Raw genomic sequence first — 19,340 nt, 5'->3', positions numbered from 1 at the left:
CACAGCTAAGACTGAACTGATCTGAAAGGTTCATTTGATGGTGTCAAAGTTAAGAGTTAAGAGACGAGGCTTCCCAATCCACACAGCTATCCACCGCAACCCCAGGCCACATCAATGCTACAATGATAAGACAAAGTGAATTTTGGAAATTGGAAATGTTGTGCAAAGAAGGATTTATTATATTTGCTTTTTATTTGCTTTCAGGTACTTCATTTTTTAATAATAAAGTACCAAATACAATTAAGCAAACATGCTGTGCAGTATAAACAGTGTTGAATTTCATCAAGATACACAACCGTTCAAAAGTTTGGGGTCAGTTAGTTTAAAAACAAAATCTCTTTATGTACACCAAATCTGCATTTATTTGATTAAAAACACAGTAGAATCAGTAAAACTGTGAAATAGTATTACAATTTGGCTGTTTTATATTTTAATATATCTATAATTTTGTAATGCAAAGCTTAGTTTGCATCATCATTAATCCAGTCTTCAGTGTCATATGATCCTTCAGAAATCATTCAAATATAATTATTTGATGCTCAAGAAACATTTCTTAGGGCCCGTTTACACGAAGGGAAAACGCAGATATTTCCCTGCGGATTGGCCTCTCGTTTACACGAAAACCCCGTTTTTATCACAGAAAACGATTATTTCTAAAAAACTCCGGCCAAAGTGGAGATTTCTGAAAACGCCGGTTATGTGTTGTCGTGTGAACTGGGAGAAACTGCGTTTTAGGTTCTCTTTCGTCGATTCTGACGATTCTGATTGGTTTGCATGGCTTTATCCTTCTCCATACACTGCCCCCAATAGGTTTGGTATAGTTATGATGGCGCTCGACGGCGTATTTATGCGGGTGTGTGAACGATGTTATTTTTGAAAACGGAGAGGGGGAAAATATTTGTTTCGCTAAATACCCGACTTTGTGTAAACGTGGCCTTATTATTATCAATATTATAAACAGTTGTGCTGCTTAATATTTCTGTGGAAACTGTAATACTGATGAACTATTTTAGGACTCTGATAAACAAGAAATTTCAAAAGAACAGCATTATTTAAAAAAATATAAATCTTTTCTAACATTATAAATGTTTTTATTGTCAGTTTGTTGTATAAAACTTACCAACTACAATATTTGTTGGCCATATATTAGTTGATCATTTTATGTTACCCATTACATTTTTCAAAATAATGATTTTTTTTCTTACATTTTTGCTGAACATCCTATAAAATGCTGTTTAATGGGAGGTTTCATTGCAACAACTTACCCCATATAGTGTGACAACATGGCCCACTACTGAGCCATGTTATCACAAAAGGTCAAAGTGTGTTTAATGAACTGTATGTCTTTTTTTAAAGGGCGCAAAGAAATCAATCCACCCTGAGAAACACGGACAGAAATAAAGCTGGTTTAACAACTAGCCCAGGTTTAAGTGTACAAACACACCGTATACGATTATATATTGCACTCTCACCTTATACTGTACAAAACATTCCCGTTTTTGGAGATCCTCAAAAGCTTGTTGTCAGTGGTAACCTCATGGAAATTAGCTCCCTTTTCATTGGCAAAGAACAGATCAGGTTTCCAAATGGAGTCCAACATGGAGGGATCAAGGTCAAGGGAGTCATCGGGATATTCGCTGTAGGCCAGCCGAGGGTCATTCCACTGCTGTCTCAGGAAAATGTTCACTCTGTAATCCTGTGGCACACAATGACAGCCATGCCAACAGATCAGAGGTGAGCAACAGACACCAGCACATTTTACAAGCCAACATCAGGTTCAGTAAGGACATGCTTTTTTTTTTTTTTTTGTCTTAGTCCAGGTATATTTGCCATCGTCTCACTATATATTTAGCTTGAGATAATTGTTATTCGTGAAGGCAGACCGCCTGGCGACATGGCCGATGCGTAAAAGCAGACACCGTAAAGCAGTGGCATTTCGCCCCAACACACTGCCATAATTGTCAATTCTTCTCCAAAACGGGCATGCAGTTATATCATTTCAGGGAGACCATTAAACTGTCTGGGCATTAATGTACCTTGGGATGACTTGGGATGATCCGCATGGCACGAAATAAAGTGGATGACCTTTGCAATGGCAATCAGCTACAACATGCAAGGACATTTCAGGCAATTATCCTAATGTATGGTGACCGGTTCATCCCAAGGATTTCGAAATATTTTGATGGAGGAGAATCCTCTGTCCCAGGTTATTAGATTTGCCTCTCGGAGAGCACAGGAAAAGAACAAGTCCCATCGATTTTGCTTTGTCAATATTTCTCCTTTATGATAAACAGCCCGCGGTCATTGTAGACGCAAAATGAACCCTGCGAAGACAACTGAGCGATGCATAGCGGCTTCATTACAAGTAGCATTATCTCCCAATTACTCAGGCGTTATGTAAACACATCTGTTCTCTTCGGCAAACGCTAATTACACACATTTAACGTCACAAAAACCACGCATATATATGGAAAAATTAGTAAAACCTTTTGCTACTGTGATTTTCAGAAATCCACTGCTACAACCAAAAAACAGGACGCCTGCAGTCAAACGCTCCCCTTCAAACGTACAGCTAGTTTCCGACAGAATGATTTTGCAAACAAGCGAGGAGTGGGCGCACATTCATCAGTGCACACACAACTTTTTTTTTTTCCCTTTCTGATTTGATTTCTCTAGGCTAAGGAGAGTGATTTATGGCAACAACCCACTCATAATGCGATTCAAGCCCAAGGCCAGATCCTATCCTGACGGTGACATATTAGAAAAAGTTTGCATGACTCTCGCACGCCCAACTCTGCTAACAAATGACGGACGTTGAAATTTACACGTTCGCTCTCTCTTGCTTCCTCAGGAAAATGAAAGAGCCGCCGAGATAATTAAATAGCCACTCGCCTCTCCCGTGGGCCCCTTGCCTTATAAAAAGGGTAAACAATTAGGACGGCGAAAGGCCGGGGGGAACGACGGTCTCAGTAGCACTGGACGGAGTCTCTCAGATCATTACTGGCTGAAACATTGTTCTCGACTGCCCTATAAGCAATAAAGATTTATCAATATGGCTCGGGTTACCTCCTCCTGCCCCTCCACCTCGCCGCCGCTTGCTCAGTGTGAACACGAGCATGAGCAACTCGGATCAATTCCGCTGGTTATGGAAGAAAGAAAGAGTGGAAAGCACTGCATTTTTTCAGCTTGAGGGGGTTTTGCAAGCTGCTGAAGTTTTGGAGCTGTTCAGCTGGTGCCAAACAGGAAATCTTGGCATTACAAGATATTATTTCGAAGAAAAAAAAAAGTGTAACCTTCACCTGGCTAACAGTTAAAAAGGCCTTTCGATTACATTTTCCTCCATGTATCAATACACTGAAAACACATTCAAAATTATATTGCCCTAGAGGATCAGATCAATCAATATGATCAATAAAACTATATAAATGTCAAAGTCTGGCTTTGGGTGCACATATTGAATTAACTTTCATTATCATAAAAATAGTGACCATTAAGGCCCACTGTATAACTAACAATAACAATAACTATTTTATCATTTACACCAATGACAGTAAAATTCTGAGCTCTTTCAAGTCGGATGGATCCTGATTGGCTTTTAGTGTTTATATCAGGGGAAAATAACGTTTTCTGAATCGTTTTTTGTTATAGTGTGGACTTTACTACCCAGTAACGCTTTATTTTAATGGTCCACTTTAGATATTCTAAGTAATGACTAAATAACTTTACCACTACATGTAAAGTTAAACTAGTAGTCATTGGATTATAGGTAGACTTTCTGCTTGATATCTGGTAACACTTTATTTTTTGATGGTCCACAACAGACACTCTATAAGTAACAGACTACTAACAGTCTACTCTAATGACTGGCAGTTGCAAAGTTACTTATGGTTAGTAGAATGTCTAAAGTGGACCATGTGTGACCCAATATTCCTACGAAATTAGAAGATGCTTTTTTATTATATACTTTATAGTTATCGTGATCATCCTTGGGGGTAATTGGCCTTTACAGCAGGTTTCTAAAGTCTTAGACCACATCCAAACACTGGATTTGAATTAAAACCTTGAAATAAACATAAAAAAAAACTAAGCTAAAGAAATATATTTAAATTTATGTTAATGTTTCAGTTAAGCTTCTCTTTCAATTTGTTTACGTTAATCATAAGTACTAACAAAAATGTATTAAATTAGAAAAATACTTTTTTGGTGCCTGTTCGTCCGATTTTTTTTTTCTTCACCAAACCGTTATAGGGGTTTACATATCATGTGCATCACTTTTATCAATATACTCACCATTGTTGTTTCAGCAATAGATCCAAAACTGTTAATAAAAATGTTGCATGTTACGTTCACAGGTGGACCTGTGGAAAAAAAGAAAAGAGAAAAACAACAAAACAACAACAACATATAAGTCAAATGATACTGATATAAAAAGCAGGTTATCCTCCAAATTTGAATCTTACCAAAATGTACACCAATTCATTACTAAGAATCAACAAAATACTAACCAAAACTTACCTGTTAACTGCTAAATTAGTACATTATAATTGACTTCAAGCATGTAAATCTTTTTAAGATACATTGCCTTAGCTTAAAAAACAAAGATGCTGTTAAAATAAGGCGGGTTATGGTTTATTAGACTAATCATCCCAAAGAGAAAAGATATTGAGGTGAGTCTTCTGTGAAGACAATGGCCAACAGTATTATTATTAGTATTAGTATTATTGATACAGAACAAACCCTCAAAAGGAAAGCCATTGTTCCTCCATTTTCTGTTTTAGAAATATTGGAAGTAAATCTCTTATGCTGGTGCATAACTGAAAACCTGCAGTCAAAGAGACAGATGTATACGACTGAACAGAAACCATACTTCTGCTGTTAAAACCCCCCAAAAAGCAAGCGATCCATCACATATGGCTCTGTAAACACAGAGAGGGGGATATTTGGAGTGACACGGCGCTCATGGCCTCGTAAAGACCCTGTCAGGCGGCTCCAGACTTGTGATTCGGTAAGATATAGAGCTGCTGAACAGAATGGAGAAACCCTGAACCCAATTTCTCTGCCTGCTGACGAGCCACACGCAGCATCCTAAGGTGCTGAATGAGTAGATTACTGGAAAGAAACATATTGCAATCTGCAAAGTCTTGCACAATTTATTAGGCATTCTATAAGGCTGCGAGTGCGAAGTGCAATCCCCAAGAAAACTATTACCTGGAAATAAATTTACCTCATGAGTGATTTGACAAAATTTTACACACAATTGTATAGCGTTGCGCCATCATTGAGGAACAGATCTTAGGCCCCGTCCACACTACTGTGTTTTCGTTTAAAAACAGAAAACGAGACCTTTTGCTACGTTTGCACCTCCCGTTCAGACTAAAACGGGAAAAACGAAGACCTAAAACGGAGAAGTTTAGAAACGCTGCAGCTCCGTTTTGCATTTTGAATCTCCGGAGGGCGTTTTAGTGTAGACAAAACAGCCCAGATAGCAAACTGACATTGAATCAACGTGGAAATATGACATCGAAACAACGTTGATCTGACATTGTTTTGCTCATCGAATTAACGTTGAACCAACGTCAGATGCGTCATTCTTTCAAAACTAACGGAAAATCAACTTGAAATCAACGCGTTGTTTCAACGTTATGAAAGCAAACCAATTTTCGATTTCATTTAGCTTCTAAGAATGCCGCGTCTGACGTTGGTTCAACGTTAATTCGATGAGCAAATCAACGTTGTTTCAATGTCATGAGAGACGTCGTTTCCACATTGATTCAATGTCAGTTTGCTGTCTGGGAGAGGACTTCAGAAAAGCTGACGCAGAGCAGAGGCTGACGCTCGGAGTCGGCTCTATGATTGGGTGTTATCAGTCATGACGTATCTTTCTCTGATTCGTCAACCACTGTTTACATGGTCACGTGATAAGCGTTTTCAGTCGTTTTAATGTGGACGGAGATCATTCTAATACGCAGATAAAACGCTGGTGTGGATGGAGATAGTATTCGTTTTAATTCTCCGTTTTTAAACGAAAACGCAGTAGTGTGGCGGGGCTTTAGTCAGGGTAGCGCCATATTTAATTATAGACAGGAATAAATACGAAGCTTTGAGGAATAGAAATACAGTGCGTTTGTTGGACTGTTTAACAACAACAAAAAACTTTCTGTAGACAAAAACTCCATAAAACAGTTTTGACTGGATCTAGTATCTTTATAACAATGTGCCATTGTAAAAAAGACTAAGTCACAGCCTATTTTTTCTCAGAGTTAAATGCAATATGATGTCACTGACTAAGGTCTATTTTAGGGCAGGAACGACACATCAATATAATCGATTATGTTGAATGCGCACTGTTTATGCTCATGCCTAGTCACGCTTCACACAAAACTCATTCTAACTAGCCTTTAGCATCTGCTCTAGAGTTTTGTTTTGTGAGAAACATGACAGGTGATTAAGGATGAACATAAACAGTGCGTAATTGACGTAATCGTTACAGCTACACGTTGTTCCAGTCCTAGTCTATATCTTAAATGTGCACAACACCTGTGTTTCAAAACCTAGCGAGCAGCCACACCGCCAGCCTTAATCATAATCAAACGAATTTGTAACATTCCAGACACAAAAACAATAAGCATTCTGCATGAAAGAAAGACTCAATTCAGAAATGATTTCAATAGATTTTGACATTAGCATGTTGCTAAGCTAACAGCACAATTTTCTAACCAGCATAAAAATGAATAGTAGAGCAGAGCCTTGTCCTCCATCTTGGTTTTCACTCGCTGTGTATGAAGGCCATGCAATATTGCTTTGGAATTTGGCTTAAACAAGTTATCTTAGCAAAATTTAGTTGCCTACCTCTTGAGCCAGACTTTGCATTCGTAGGTGGCTCACTAGTTTCGGAACTGGCTAAAATTGTATCATATTATCAGGCAATTCCTGTTTGAGCCTCTATACAGTGTCAAGCCCCATAGTTGCTCTTGGCTTATTTCTTCCACTGGGTATTCGTAATCATTTGTCTGTTCTTGGCTTTCCTCGCCATATGTGACGCAGCGCAGAGGAAATCTAATGTCCTCACCCCCACTGCAGTTCATTTGTGAGCCCAGCCTCCAATAAGGAGAGGAGAAAGAGGAAGACAGAGCTCATTAACTGTCAGGAAAGGGTGAGTCATCGCCAAGAATGATTTGCTTTGCCATGTTTTTGCCAAACAATCTGCGCCCCGCTCTCACTGCAGAGGGATGCAACCACCAGCGAAGGGACGTTCAGGTTATTTATACATTTTTCACTCAGCTGTCCTTCCCAGCAAATAAGACCTTAATTTCTGAGCCGTGCCTCCACTCTCATCTCGCAGAGGTGACGGTAGTTTAGAAGCCTCACACGTTTCACTGCGCTTCTCTTTATTACACAGACACAAACAGGACACGCGAGTCGCAAAGATCAGCCTCGTCTTTCCTAGAGAGATGAGCTCATCAGAGACAGAGAAGGAGAAAGTGAGGGAGGAGCGTTTTCGCGTACTGTATTGACTTTGCACAGTTAAGAAAAAACAAGACATTCACAGAGTCATTACTGTGATTAATTTCATGCATAAACAGAACAATCATTAATCAAATGTCCCTTGGGTAAGCACAACCTCCTTAGAAAGCCCATAAATTACGTGCTAGCACCCTAACAAAAGAAAAAGAAAGAAAAAAAAAAAAAACAGCTATCCGAGAGACCAATTACTTCTTCGTAAACCAACAACCACTACTCATCTTTACAGTTAGGAGTTTATAATCCTTCATTAACAAGGTTCATGTCTAAACTGATCAATACCACAGTGAGTGGATCTCTTTACCTAGCAGCAATGATACAGCCTCAAAGGCCATTAGTCTGTTTTACACCGGTCAGCTGGAGGGAAAATGGCGCACAAGATGTTGTCCCCCAGAGGACACTCTCAATAAGGGAGCAAAACAGATTTATTACAAACAACGGGCACTTAAGATGCCTCCCAGGTAAGTGGACCACCACAAATGAAAGCGTCTGATATAAATAAAGAAAGCTTAATGATATTGCTCATGTTAAAAATCGAGCTGCTCTCAGCAGAAATACAATGGCACAGAGACATTAAATATTTATATGGCTACGGCTATACCGATAAGGTTTTGACAAGGCAGTTTTCAACTGAAGTGAGATCCACTGGTAACAAAGGGACAGCAATGTGCCCTACCAGACTTTCCATGTTAGCACACCTCACTGAATCAACAACGGGGTAAATGTCAAGGGCTTCTTCTTCCTCCTTGTACACTGACATATGGGCCGATGCTGAGTAAATCTATTGGCATGGGGCAATTTTCAATTTGCGCTGCTCTAGTTACAGTGATAGGGTAAAAAAAAACAACAACAAAAAAAGGTGTTAAGCGCCAGCGCAGGAGCTCAGCTTCTTTATGAGGAGTGAAATGGGGAAAAAAAACAAATAAATCGTGTAGCTGCATAATCCAAAATCCATTTCTGTTGAGATTGTGTTGTTTAATGTGATTTCTTCTGGTGTGAAGAAAGTACAACAAAATCAAAATATATAGAATAAAGTATAGAATACTATAAAAAAGAATATAGTACAGATGACAACAAAGCTTACAGACTATTATATAGAATACCTCAAATAGAAGTATTTGAACATCAAAAATAGAATGCTGTATTACCATACTACAGAATATAGAACAAAAACCTTATGGACCCCAACTAATAGAATACTACAAAAAGAACAGTATAGAATAGTACGAAAAAATAATAATTTTATCAATCAATCAATCAATCAATCAATCAAATAAATCACATTTATTAGCACTTTTAAAAACAACACGCGTTGGTCAAAGTGCTTTACATACAGCCCAACACATCTAATCTAAGATTATAAAACAAAGTATAAAACTACAATTTACACATACACTAATATATTATATAAAAAATACAATCCAGTACATAATAGTACAAAAATAGACTACAAAAAGAATATACTCTGTATATTCTACACAGAATATATTCTGTTTGTGTACAGAATAATACACAAACAGAAAACTATATTAGGCTACTTAAAAATCTATATTTTGTGTACAGTTTTTTAATTCTGTCATCCGGTATCACAGACTCTGTCTCTCTTCTCATACAAACGCAGCTGATGCCATTTTGAGACAAATATTTTGTATACTGTAATGGATTATTAGACAACAAACAGGTACGATTTTACAATGGTTTAATCTCAGATCGATATCACTTATCCCATAATAATTAATGTGGCAATATGCTGTGTTATAAGAGGTACGGCTGTATATGGCAGAGTCATAACTCTTATTACACAGCATTTTGCCCTTAAATGTATGTCTTGCTTGCGAGCAATTGCTTTCTACATGGAAGCTTAATTTTTCGTAATAAGCGGGATAATGTACACCAAGCTGGTTGTTATTGCAGAACAAACCGCTTCAGTGTGATCCTGTCTGCGTTTATTCTTCGATAACCAGCTGAAAGTACACAACTATGCCGCTGCTTTTCCAAATAAAATAGCTTTGCTACATTATACATCTTAGCAACGAGGAAGTAACATCGCTTTGTTAATAAAGAGAGACGCTAAACAGACGCAGATAATTCACACACACACGCATCTCTCTCTCTTTCTCGATAATGAATAAAAATAAATGAATTACAATTCATTCATTCAAATAAATGTAATCGTGCACACTACTTTATCTCAGTGTCTGATTTAAAGATTGATAGATCTAACTGTAAATGACGAACAGCTTAAAGTTGTCAATGCTGGCAAATGACCATGGTATAAGCGTGATAATCCACGGCTAGCTGTGCATAAACAATTGTAATGAAGCACTGCTTCGTGTCGGGTTGTTATTTGCCTTCACATCGCACATTAAAATTGCTTAATGCACAGCTAGCTGTTGATTATCCCATACATTACAAATGACAAAAAAAATAAAAAAATCTTTTAGAGTACTACTACAAACAGAGCATAATATAGAATAAAAAATAATACAAACAGAATATAGTATAGTACAAAATATAGTATACAAAATATTATACTAGAATAGCATAACAGTCCAAGAAAAAGCTTTTTACAGTTCCACAAGAAAACAGAATAACAGTCATAAAAAATAATAATAATAATAATAATACACTAGAATATGACTAAAACATAATAGTATAAGATAGTGAAAAAATAAAATATTTTTTTCTTTGAATTCAAAAGAAAAAGGTTAAAAAAAAAACCATTATATACTAGATTAGCACAAAACCAAAGCATAAAATAATACAATTTAGCACAACATGCCCTGAAATGTCTTAGAAAATTACTATGACAAAACGTTTGACAATTAACAACCTGGTTTATGCACATAAAAAGCAGCTATGCGGATCCCCGACTCAAACATCATTTTGCATTCAATGCATTTTCTACTTGAAACAACCCACCCACTCCAACAAAACCAAATCCAGATTGGGCAGAAGTCACAGCCATCCATCACTCCAGGTTCGGTTCAGCTAGAGGCGACCCTAACCATTAAGGGGATTGTATTAAAATTCATAAGAGACGGACAGCGCCGGCTGAGACGGGAAAAGATGCCTGTGCAGTGACAGCTAGTTTCAGAGAGAGTGTCAGAGTTAGCATTGTCACATGCCTATAAGTAATGACACACTGCTAAATTACCAGGATCTCTTCCTGCCCCTGAGGCTAACATCACTGATAGGGGAAACATGACAGCCTTGGAGGAGGGAGGCTGGAGAGAGACATAAATCAATAGGAGGGCTGTGGCACCGAATCCAGAATGTAGAATGAGTCGACTACACTTTGATTACACTGGATTACACTGGGTAGCTTCGGTTGCAGAAGTCGTGAGATAAAATGGTCAATATTACAGCGAAATTGATTCACACCGAGGTTCACTGATGGTTTTAATGATATGAGAGACTGTGTTTCCTTATACTCGGTGGCTATGCGTATGAAATAATTAGATTAGAGAATAGAGATAAGAAGGAAATTAGATTAATATGATGAATCTCTATTAAACTGGCCGACGTCTCGGCTGGACTAGCGCTGGCACTGAGCTTCCTTACTGTCCAATCCAGATTTCACTGGCCATTATATTGAAATGCCGTTGGAGTTATTTCAGTAAAATACAGTCCTACCAGTGTTGGGAAATAACTACGTAAAAGTTAAGTTAACGCCACAAGCCCATTTTTTATTTAAATAGTGTGAAAGTAATTCAGTTTTTACTGTGTTTAAAATTCTACATACCTCTGTTGAGCAAATCAAAAGGTAATAATCAAACATGCTCTACTAGAATGTATTTTGCTATCAAATAGAGTTTTAGCGAATCTGTCAGTTTGGATGATTAATTTTAATTAACGTTATAAAAAATTCCCCAATTTATTTGAATCATCCTTCAGTTTTCTGGCATTTTATATCCTCTTTTATGTAGCAAATTAAATATTTATCTAAATACTGGTTCAAATAGTGAATACATTTTTAACTGTTTTCAGTTATATGTTGCTAATATAATTAGTTTATATTATTATTATTATAAAGTTTGAACATTTCATGCCATTTGCTAATATTTTTCCTTTTAACTTCATATAAATAGCTTTTTTTGTAAGCAACTTGTGATTTTTTTTTAAATAACTCCAACAGAGTTTTTTTTATTTTTTTTTTTATGAATAATGGAAATATTTTTTAGAAACTAAATGTTTCCACGTGACTTCCTAATGTTCTTGAGCTATCGGATGCGTAAATGACTCAATAAAATGTGTGCAATATAAAAACAAACACACTGAATATTCATCATCTGTTTAAAACACAAAAAACAAAAACGCTGCATCCCTGACAAATTAAATATAATTTTCAAACACATCTACAACCTGCTACTTCAAGTAGAACCCTTACATGGCCATGATTCATTTCGTTTAAGGTACCCAGGCATGAAAAACTCACAAACAACATGACTAATAACTAACAATGAATATAAATAGCATACAAACGAACATTATAGTTCTTAAGACACTGCTAATATATGCATACGATACACATTAAACACACCACAGACCACACCAATAGCAAGCAGTAATCTCAGCTGGGATAAATGATGATTAAACGTTGTGTGATAAATGCAGAATAATACTCTAATGTGATTTGTGGATACTCCTCCTATGATCATTCATTTGAAAACACTGGAGCCGTGACAAACATCCAGAAGGCTTCACATTAGTCTGCATAAAGGGAGTGAGCTGTGTATATAATGCCTGTAATAACAGGGCTCTAATAAGAATCTACCGGCAGCGTTCGGCCCAAAGGACTAGAGCTGCTTCTCTGCAGCCTCAATAGTCACAAAAACAATATTACTTGCACCACCGGGACAATCGTACATCAGAATCAAATATATTATTTAAATACAATATATGAAACCATGGCTTGTTACCTAAAGCAACAATATTTGATTAGACGAGTAACTGAGCGTAAACAGTTGTTGTTGTTGTTTTTTTTTTGTTTTTGTTTTTTGTTCCGTCATATATTAATTATAAATTTAAGCCAAGATCAGAGGGAAAATAAGTGGCGCACAGATTAAAACCGTACCCGGCTACACAAAGCTTATCTTGGGGATAAACTGGCACTAACGTTGCAGTCACAAAGTTCCAATGCTAAATCAACAACTGGAGGCTACACACGGAATGAAATAAATGGTCATTTCCACAGCACGAGTAAAAGGAAGCTAATTAATAAATAAACATATCTTTTTTTCAAATGTCTTGCCTGAAGCCCAATTACTCTGATCCTCCTACCAGTAAATAAAGGTCAAGAAAGGATATCTAATTATAGCAGAAAAGATAAACTAATATCTTCATGTGTCTTTTAGTGTTATCAGTTAGCAAGCCATTTATAAAAAGATAAGACGCCCGTCTGATGTCAGTTGCATTGCGGGCCAATGCTTTAGTTATGTTACTCTCACATTACATTAACAAAACACACAGATATCTTGAACTCATCATATCATTTAGCTGTTTCTCAGATGAGATATCGCCCGCTCATTGCATGAATCAATAAGCTTGTATAATCCTGGATAAATAAAAAGGAAGTACCTTTTTTGTGAGTACCATCCGATTTGGAGCCTTGTGGGTCTAATGAAAAAAAGATCAGGATTAATAACATGATATTCTAACAGCAAGATTTTTAGCTTTTTTTTTTTTTTTCTTTGCGGAACCAACAATAGAAAAAAAAAAACATAAGCAGCATGGCTCACGTATTCTACTTTACACTCGCCAACACTTTGAGTGTTGAAGTGTGTGGCAGGGAATATTGGGTGCTAAGGGCATACTAAAGGCAAGAGCAGGTAAAGGAGGGATGCACTTATTCGTCCAAAAGTTCAGAGCGGGCAGGACAAGAGGCAAAGCACTGAAATGAAAGAAAGGATGGGGGTTGCAATGCATATCTGGTCACGGGAGGCAGAGGTTAGCAAAATGCACGAATAGATGCAATACACTAGGAGGGAAAATGCAAAGACTACATGTCAAACTGGCTTCACTTTGAGTTTTAGTTCATGTTTAGTTCAAACTGTAAAAAGGATCATTGTTTTCAAGATTGTGTCTTGACCGGTAGATCAAATTGATTTGCCAGGCATTTGGGTTGCAGGGCTGTGCAATACAAAGGGAATGGGAACTTACTTTGGGACCACAAAACAGCTCCCCGCCCCCTTTTTTTTTTTTTTTTTTTTAAGAGAACCAATTTGGGGCATTTTTCCTAAATGTTTAACCTAGAAAACGTCAGATCACAGTGTACTAACAATATTCCAGTCAGTTTCCTCAAAACCATACAGAAACTACTACAATAGTGGTTTTCTTGTACAGTTCAGGGGTGCGTTTCCCGAAAGCATCGTTAGCCATCTATGGTCGCAAGTTCCGTCGTTATCAGCATGGTTCAACGAGTCGGTGTTTCCCGAAACCATCGTTCCAACGAACATCCGCAAACGGCATCGCAAAGTTGTGTGGTTTGAACGACAGCTCTCGACCTGTGGTTAGAAGCATCGTTTCTATATTTCATGACATTTGGAAGTAATAAATCCTTATCTTGAGCAAAATAAGCAAGCTAACATTCAGTACAACCGGTGCCTTTTATTTAGAATACATACAAATGTCATTTACGTCTTTTAGTTTTTCAAAAGATTTGAAGTAATGTGTTTGAAGAGTGCGCATGTGCGAATGTGCTCTACTATGTAAGAACGAGCCAAATATTGAGTCTGGTAATAAAGCAAAACAACTGAGAACAAGTAGAAACAGTCCTTAGATGACTGTAATTTATATTAACAAATCTAGCGTTAATTGGATCTCAAACAGTTTCATTAAAAGTAGTTATTACTCCACCACGTGCGAAACCAACGTGGTTGAACGATACTTTGCGACAATGGGTTTCGGGAAACAGTCGTGACTAGCTAGTTGATTTCTCCAACGACGCATCATACTATGACGTCATCATACTGGAAACGCACCCCAGAATGGTAATCACAAGGATAAAGAGGCTCCTTATAATACTACCATGCAGTATGCGCCACAGCGAATGCAGTTCAATCTATTCCGTTGAGGCATCAGCACCGTGGGTGGCCGTCATTTGCGTGTTACCCTTAACACAAATCACTCACTGGATCCTAATTAACATACACAAACATGAAATGTAGACGGGTGATTTAAGGACTTCAAAGTCCCTCCTAACTTCTTCAGCCCATGTTCACCAATAACGCAGACGCCGACATAATCCAGGACTTCCCAAGAGGCTTATCCTTTGTGAAAGAGCTACATTAACCATTCAATTCCCAGTCCCCAAGGCCCAGCATTGATTATCCCATTTAAAGCTCTTAGATAAATGATATTAGCGACAAATATTTTAGAGATGCCCACTTCTTTATCGAGTAGAGAACAGCTGATCCCTCTGCATATCCATCACCAATCGTACAGAGCTAATAATGAGAAAGCCCAGAGAAGAAAAAAGTAAATTAAAAGAAGGAATCTTCTATTCAAACTTTTAATTGAAAACAGTTCTGAAAATGAAACCAGTGACGATTAACCAAAACGATTGATGCAAAACAATAGATATACATAATAATTGCATATGAATAGTTCAGATGCAATAGCCTCTAAATGCCATTTGAAATTTTCTTCTAAAATGACAATTTTTATCAAGTTTGCATATTTAAGTTCAGTAATTTCACTTAAATGACAATTAATAGGTAATCTTTATTGCCATTTAAGTGAAATTACTGAATTTAAATATACAAGCTTGATAAAAAATGATCATTTTAGAAGAAAATTTCAAATGGCACTTAGAGGCTTTTGCATCTGAACTCTTCATATGCAGTTCTTAGGGGACATGATGTATAAGCCCTTAAAGGGATACTCCACTTTACTTTTTTTGGAAATAGGCTTATTTTACAACTCCCCCAGAGTTAAACAGTTGAGTTTTACCGTTTTCGAATCCATTCAGACGATTTTCTGATATTTAGAAGAATATCAGTAACCAGTCAGTTTCTGGTCTCATTGACTCCCATAGTAGGAAAAAAAAAATACTATGGAAGTCAATGAGACCAGAAACTGTCTGGTTATTGATATTCTTCTAAATATCAGAAAATCGTCTGAATGGATTCGAAAACTCGACTGTTTAACTCTGGGGGAGTTGTAAAATGAGCCTATTTCCAAAAAAAGTAAAGTGGAGTGTCCCTTTAAGTTAAAGCATGTGATAATATTTAAACTAGTGCTGTCAAAGTTAAGAGGTTAAATAAGTGGAATAAAGCCTTAAATGAATGTAAAGTGGTACTAAGACTTAGTACCAATTAAACAATTAATTGAACAATTATCCAATTACGTAAGGATTATTTAATTCAATTTGATGGAATTTTACTATTCATTAAATCGCATTAGCCTAATATTAAAAAAGGCTCCGCCCACAAAATAAGTCATCTGTGTTTTTTTATCATCGATATTGAGTATGTTTCACAAGCATACATGTCAACATTTCAGAATGTTAATGTTACTTGTCGTTTTTTTGCAATTATTTGTAAAATGTACTGTGCAAATTGTTTGAAAGTAAACCCTACACCAATTTTTTTCCCCCCAGTCTGCAGACAGTGATAAATCGCTCTGGAGTTGCACCTTCAAGTTCAAATGCGAGTAACAGAAGTTTTAAAATTACATTTCCATGGATGATTGTCTCTGCAGCCCTGTGAGAACTGGAACAATTTGTAGGCGATGAGCTAAAACGTGTATGAAAAAATTAAAATCACATCTAACCTTGCTCTATCTCGGTGTCATTTGATTGTTCTGTTGTGATGTTTCTTGAGGTCTGCAGCCCCCCCTCACAGACGCATTGCCTTCTCTCTCCCTCTCCCTCTCCCCGCGAGATAAAAACGCAATTATCTAGCGCGATCCTGAGACGCTTCGTTACCCCCATGGAGGAAATACAGTTCATAGCATCTCTGAAATCTTGCTTGATGTTACAAAATCATTTATAGCCACCTCTTCAAGCAGACACACACATTCTGCTGGGATGCTGCTGCTCTCTGCAGATAACTTCTCCGCTAGCTTCAAACATCACATAAGAAAAACAGTCTTGATCAGGATTTCAGTCATTTGTCATCATTTAAAGCGAGTGAAAAGCATCAGTAGGTTCACCATTGCCGTTTGTATGTGAACGCTGCACCCCGCCTCATTAGAGGATTCCCATTAATCCTATTAAAGTCCCATTAAGCATGTGCTGATAGCACCAAATTAACATCAAGCTCCACCAGCTAAAGCTTCGGTTCTGCACTTTACATGAATGAGGAGGAGATGCAAAGAGGTAACAGACACATACAGGACATCCAAAAAGAAAAACAAAAAAAGCAATCAGTAAATATACCGCAGCAGACTGTATATTTACAAAATGTACACTTGTCTCTTCAAACCCATTCGGAAGCAAAGAGACATATAATCAGAAAGTATTGCACTGATCATGACTATAATGCATCGTGGCAGCTGGTTTGAAACGGGACGGGAAGACCCGAGACTGTTGGTGTACGGCATGGCGCGAGCAGCCGATGATTGTGCTATTTGGGCGGAATCTGTAGCACCTCGAGGCTGCCGGCCTCGTAGCTCCTCGCTGTGACTGATGAGAAGGGACAAGGTTAACGTGGGTACGGGAGGCGCAGCTGTATTCCAAAGCATTCATCACTAGCGGCCGAAGATTGCAGCTCAAGCTAGCGGACCAACTGTCCCCGCTCCTTTCAGGTTCACACGTCCCCAATTTGTTTAAAGCGGCACTTTGATCTGTCAGCGAGCGCTAAGATATGGTCTATTCCAGAAAAGGCTAAAAGTGTGTAATATCTGTGGTACTAAACAGAATTATTATTTTATTTATATAGTTTTCAGACATGTTTCTCCCATGTTCACTGTTGGTCAGATAGACAGATAATCCCGCCTCAAGGGTTGAATCAATGCTGGTCAGAATGCTCTTTTTGAAACACATGTTGGGGAAATGCATATGAAAATGGCAATGGCAAAAAAAAACAAACACTCACCAATAAGGTAAATAGTTAACATCAGTTGATACATTACACTGTAAAAAATGAATACGCTTTATCTAATTAAAAAATTGTGGCAACAGATTACAAGCAATATTATTAATTGAATTTAACAAATAATAATTAATCAAATTAATTCCTTAAAAGTTAACCATTTAAACTGAGTAAAACTTACAACAACAACAACAACAAACAAACAAAAAAATAAGTCACCATTATGGTGATCAGTGTTTGTTTTAGGTTTCTTTTAAAATTACAGTTTTCTCCTTCAGTGATTCTGCTTGTTAACATCAGGTGTCTTCAATGTTGGCAATAAAATATGAATAGTTCTTAATTAATCTTTGACGTCCGTCTGTTAGTGAGATATTTTTGTTACATTTTTGGGTGTAAACTACTCATTTTAAATGGTTAACTTTTAAGGAATTAATTTGATTAATTATTACTCAATTCTAATTTGTTACATTTATTAATAATATTGCTTGTAATCTGTTGCCACAATTTTATTGATTAGATAAAGTGTTTTCATTTTTACAGTGTAGGTATCATGAACTAATATATATATATATATATATATATATATATATATATATATATATATATATATATATATATATATATATATATATATATATATATATATATATATTAAACTAATAATTATTTTACAATATCCAACCATTCAAAAGTTTGGGTTCAAGTAAGTAATGCATTAAATTGTGTGACAGTAAAAACATTTATAATGTTAAAAAAGCTTTCTATTTCAAATAAATGCTATTTACAAAGAATGGTTTAAACCAAAAAATAATAATAATAATAATAATAATAATAAATAAATAATAATAATAAGCAGCACGGCTGTTTTCAAGATAATAAGAAACCATTTCTGAAGGATCATGTGACACTGAAGACTGGAATAATGATGCTGTAAACTCAGCTTTTGCCATAATAGGAAAAAATTACATTTTAAAATGCATTAACATAGTAGACAGTAACTATAGCCCTCAAACCATATTCACTGTATAGCCCTTAATCCTGTAATTGTGGACAAATGTGGGCACAGAGGACTCAGGTGTGATCCTAATTGTTATTTATTATAAATGTTATATCACTGTCTTTGATAAAGTTTTGTCTATCCATTTATGGTGTTTCTTTTTTTTAATTCTGTTTTTTTTTTTTTTTTTACTTCAAAAAGTACCATATTTTCTATGTAAATTGTGCTTATTTTTGTGTTTCATTTTTTTATTTATTTTTTTCAACCCCATTAAAATATCATTCCAATAAGTTCTTAGAGCTAAAACCTAAAGAGGAAGTGACTTTTCTGTCACCTGGTGTCTTATTTTGGCTTATTTTATTTTTTTTCACATTCATTTCTATGGGTGCCCATTTTTGACCCAAACACAAGATTAAGGAGTTTTTTTTTTTTTTTTTTACCCACTTAACATTGTAGAATTGAGTCAAAAAAAATGTCTGTGTTCAGGAGGCAAACTTAGGAAAAGTAGCCAAGTCTTGTACCGATGAGATCAAGGGAAGTATTTTTTTTTTAAATAAATCAAAACTATTTTGCCCACATTTGTCCAGAATACGGTTTTAGGGTAATAACATACATTGATATATAAAAACAGTAATATTGTTAAATATTGATAATGCAGCCTAGGTGAGCAGACCAAGAAGAGACTTTCAAAAACAGTAGTGTAAATAGATTTGTATTCAGTCATAATACGTTCATTTTAAGTTATTTAGTTTTATGTTAAAAATGCAAATGTAAAAATTAATATG

At 36.4% G+C, this 19,340-nt stretch overlaps 1 protein-coding gene across 2 annotated transcripts in view; it reads right to left on the bottom strand.

Annotated features, from left to right (window-relative positions):
- The window catches only part of glra1 (glycine receptor, alpha 1), a 59,223-nt gene that overhangs the window by 28,181 nt on the left and 11,702 nt on the right, over positions 1–19,340 (bottom strand). Inside the window, exons 3-5 of one of the 2 annotated variants that reach the window (XM_039680377.2) lie at positions 13,102–13,140; positions 4,291–4,358; positions 1,473–1,696 (exon numbers count right to left, since the gene is read on the bottom strand). In XM_039680377.2, the coding sequence (XP_039536311.1) occupies positions 1,473–1,696; positions 4,291–4,358; positions 13,102–13,140 (331 nt within the window). The remainder of the gene's footprint in view (positions 1–1,472; positions 1,697–4,290; positions 4,359–13,101; positions 13,141–19,340) is intronic. The other variant, XM_039680378.2, reaches the window with a different exon arrangement.

This window comes from Pimephales promelas, chromosome 9 (assembly GCF_988280905.1).
Source record: "Pimephales promelas chromosome 9, fPimPro1.hap1.1, whole genome shotgun sequence".
NCBI lineage: Eukaryota > Metazoa > Chordata > Actinopteri > Cypriniformes > Leuciscidae > Pimephales > Pimephales promelas.
The sequence above is the reverse complement of the archived record's forward strand: the minus strand, read 5'-3'. Positions and strand labels throughout refer to the sequence as shown.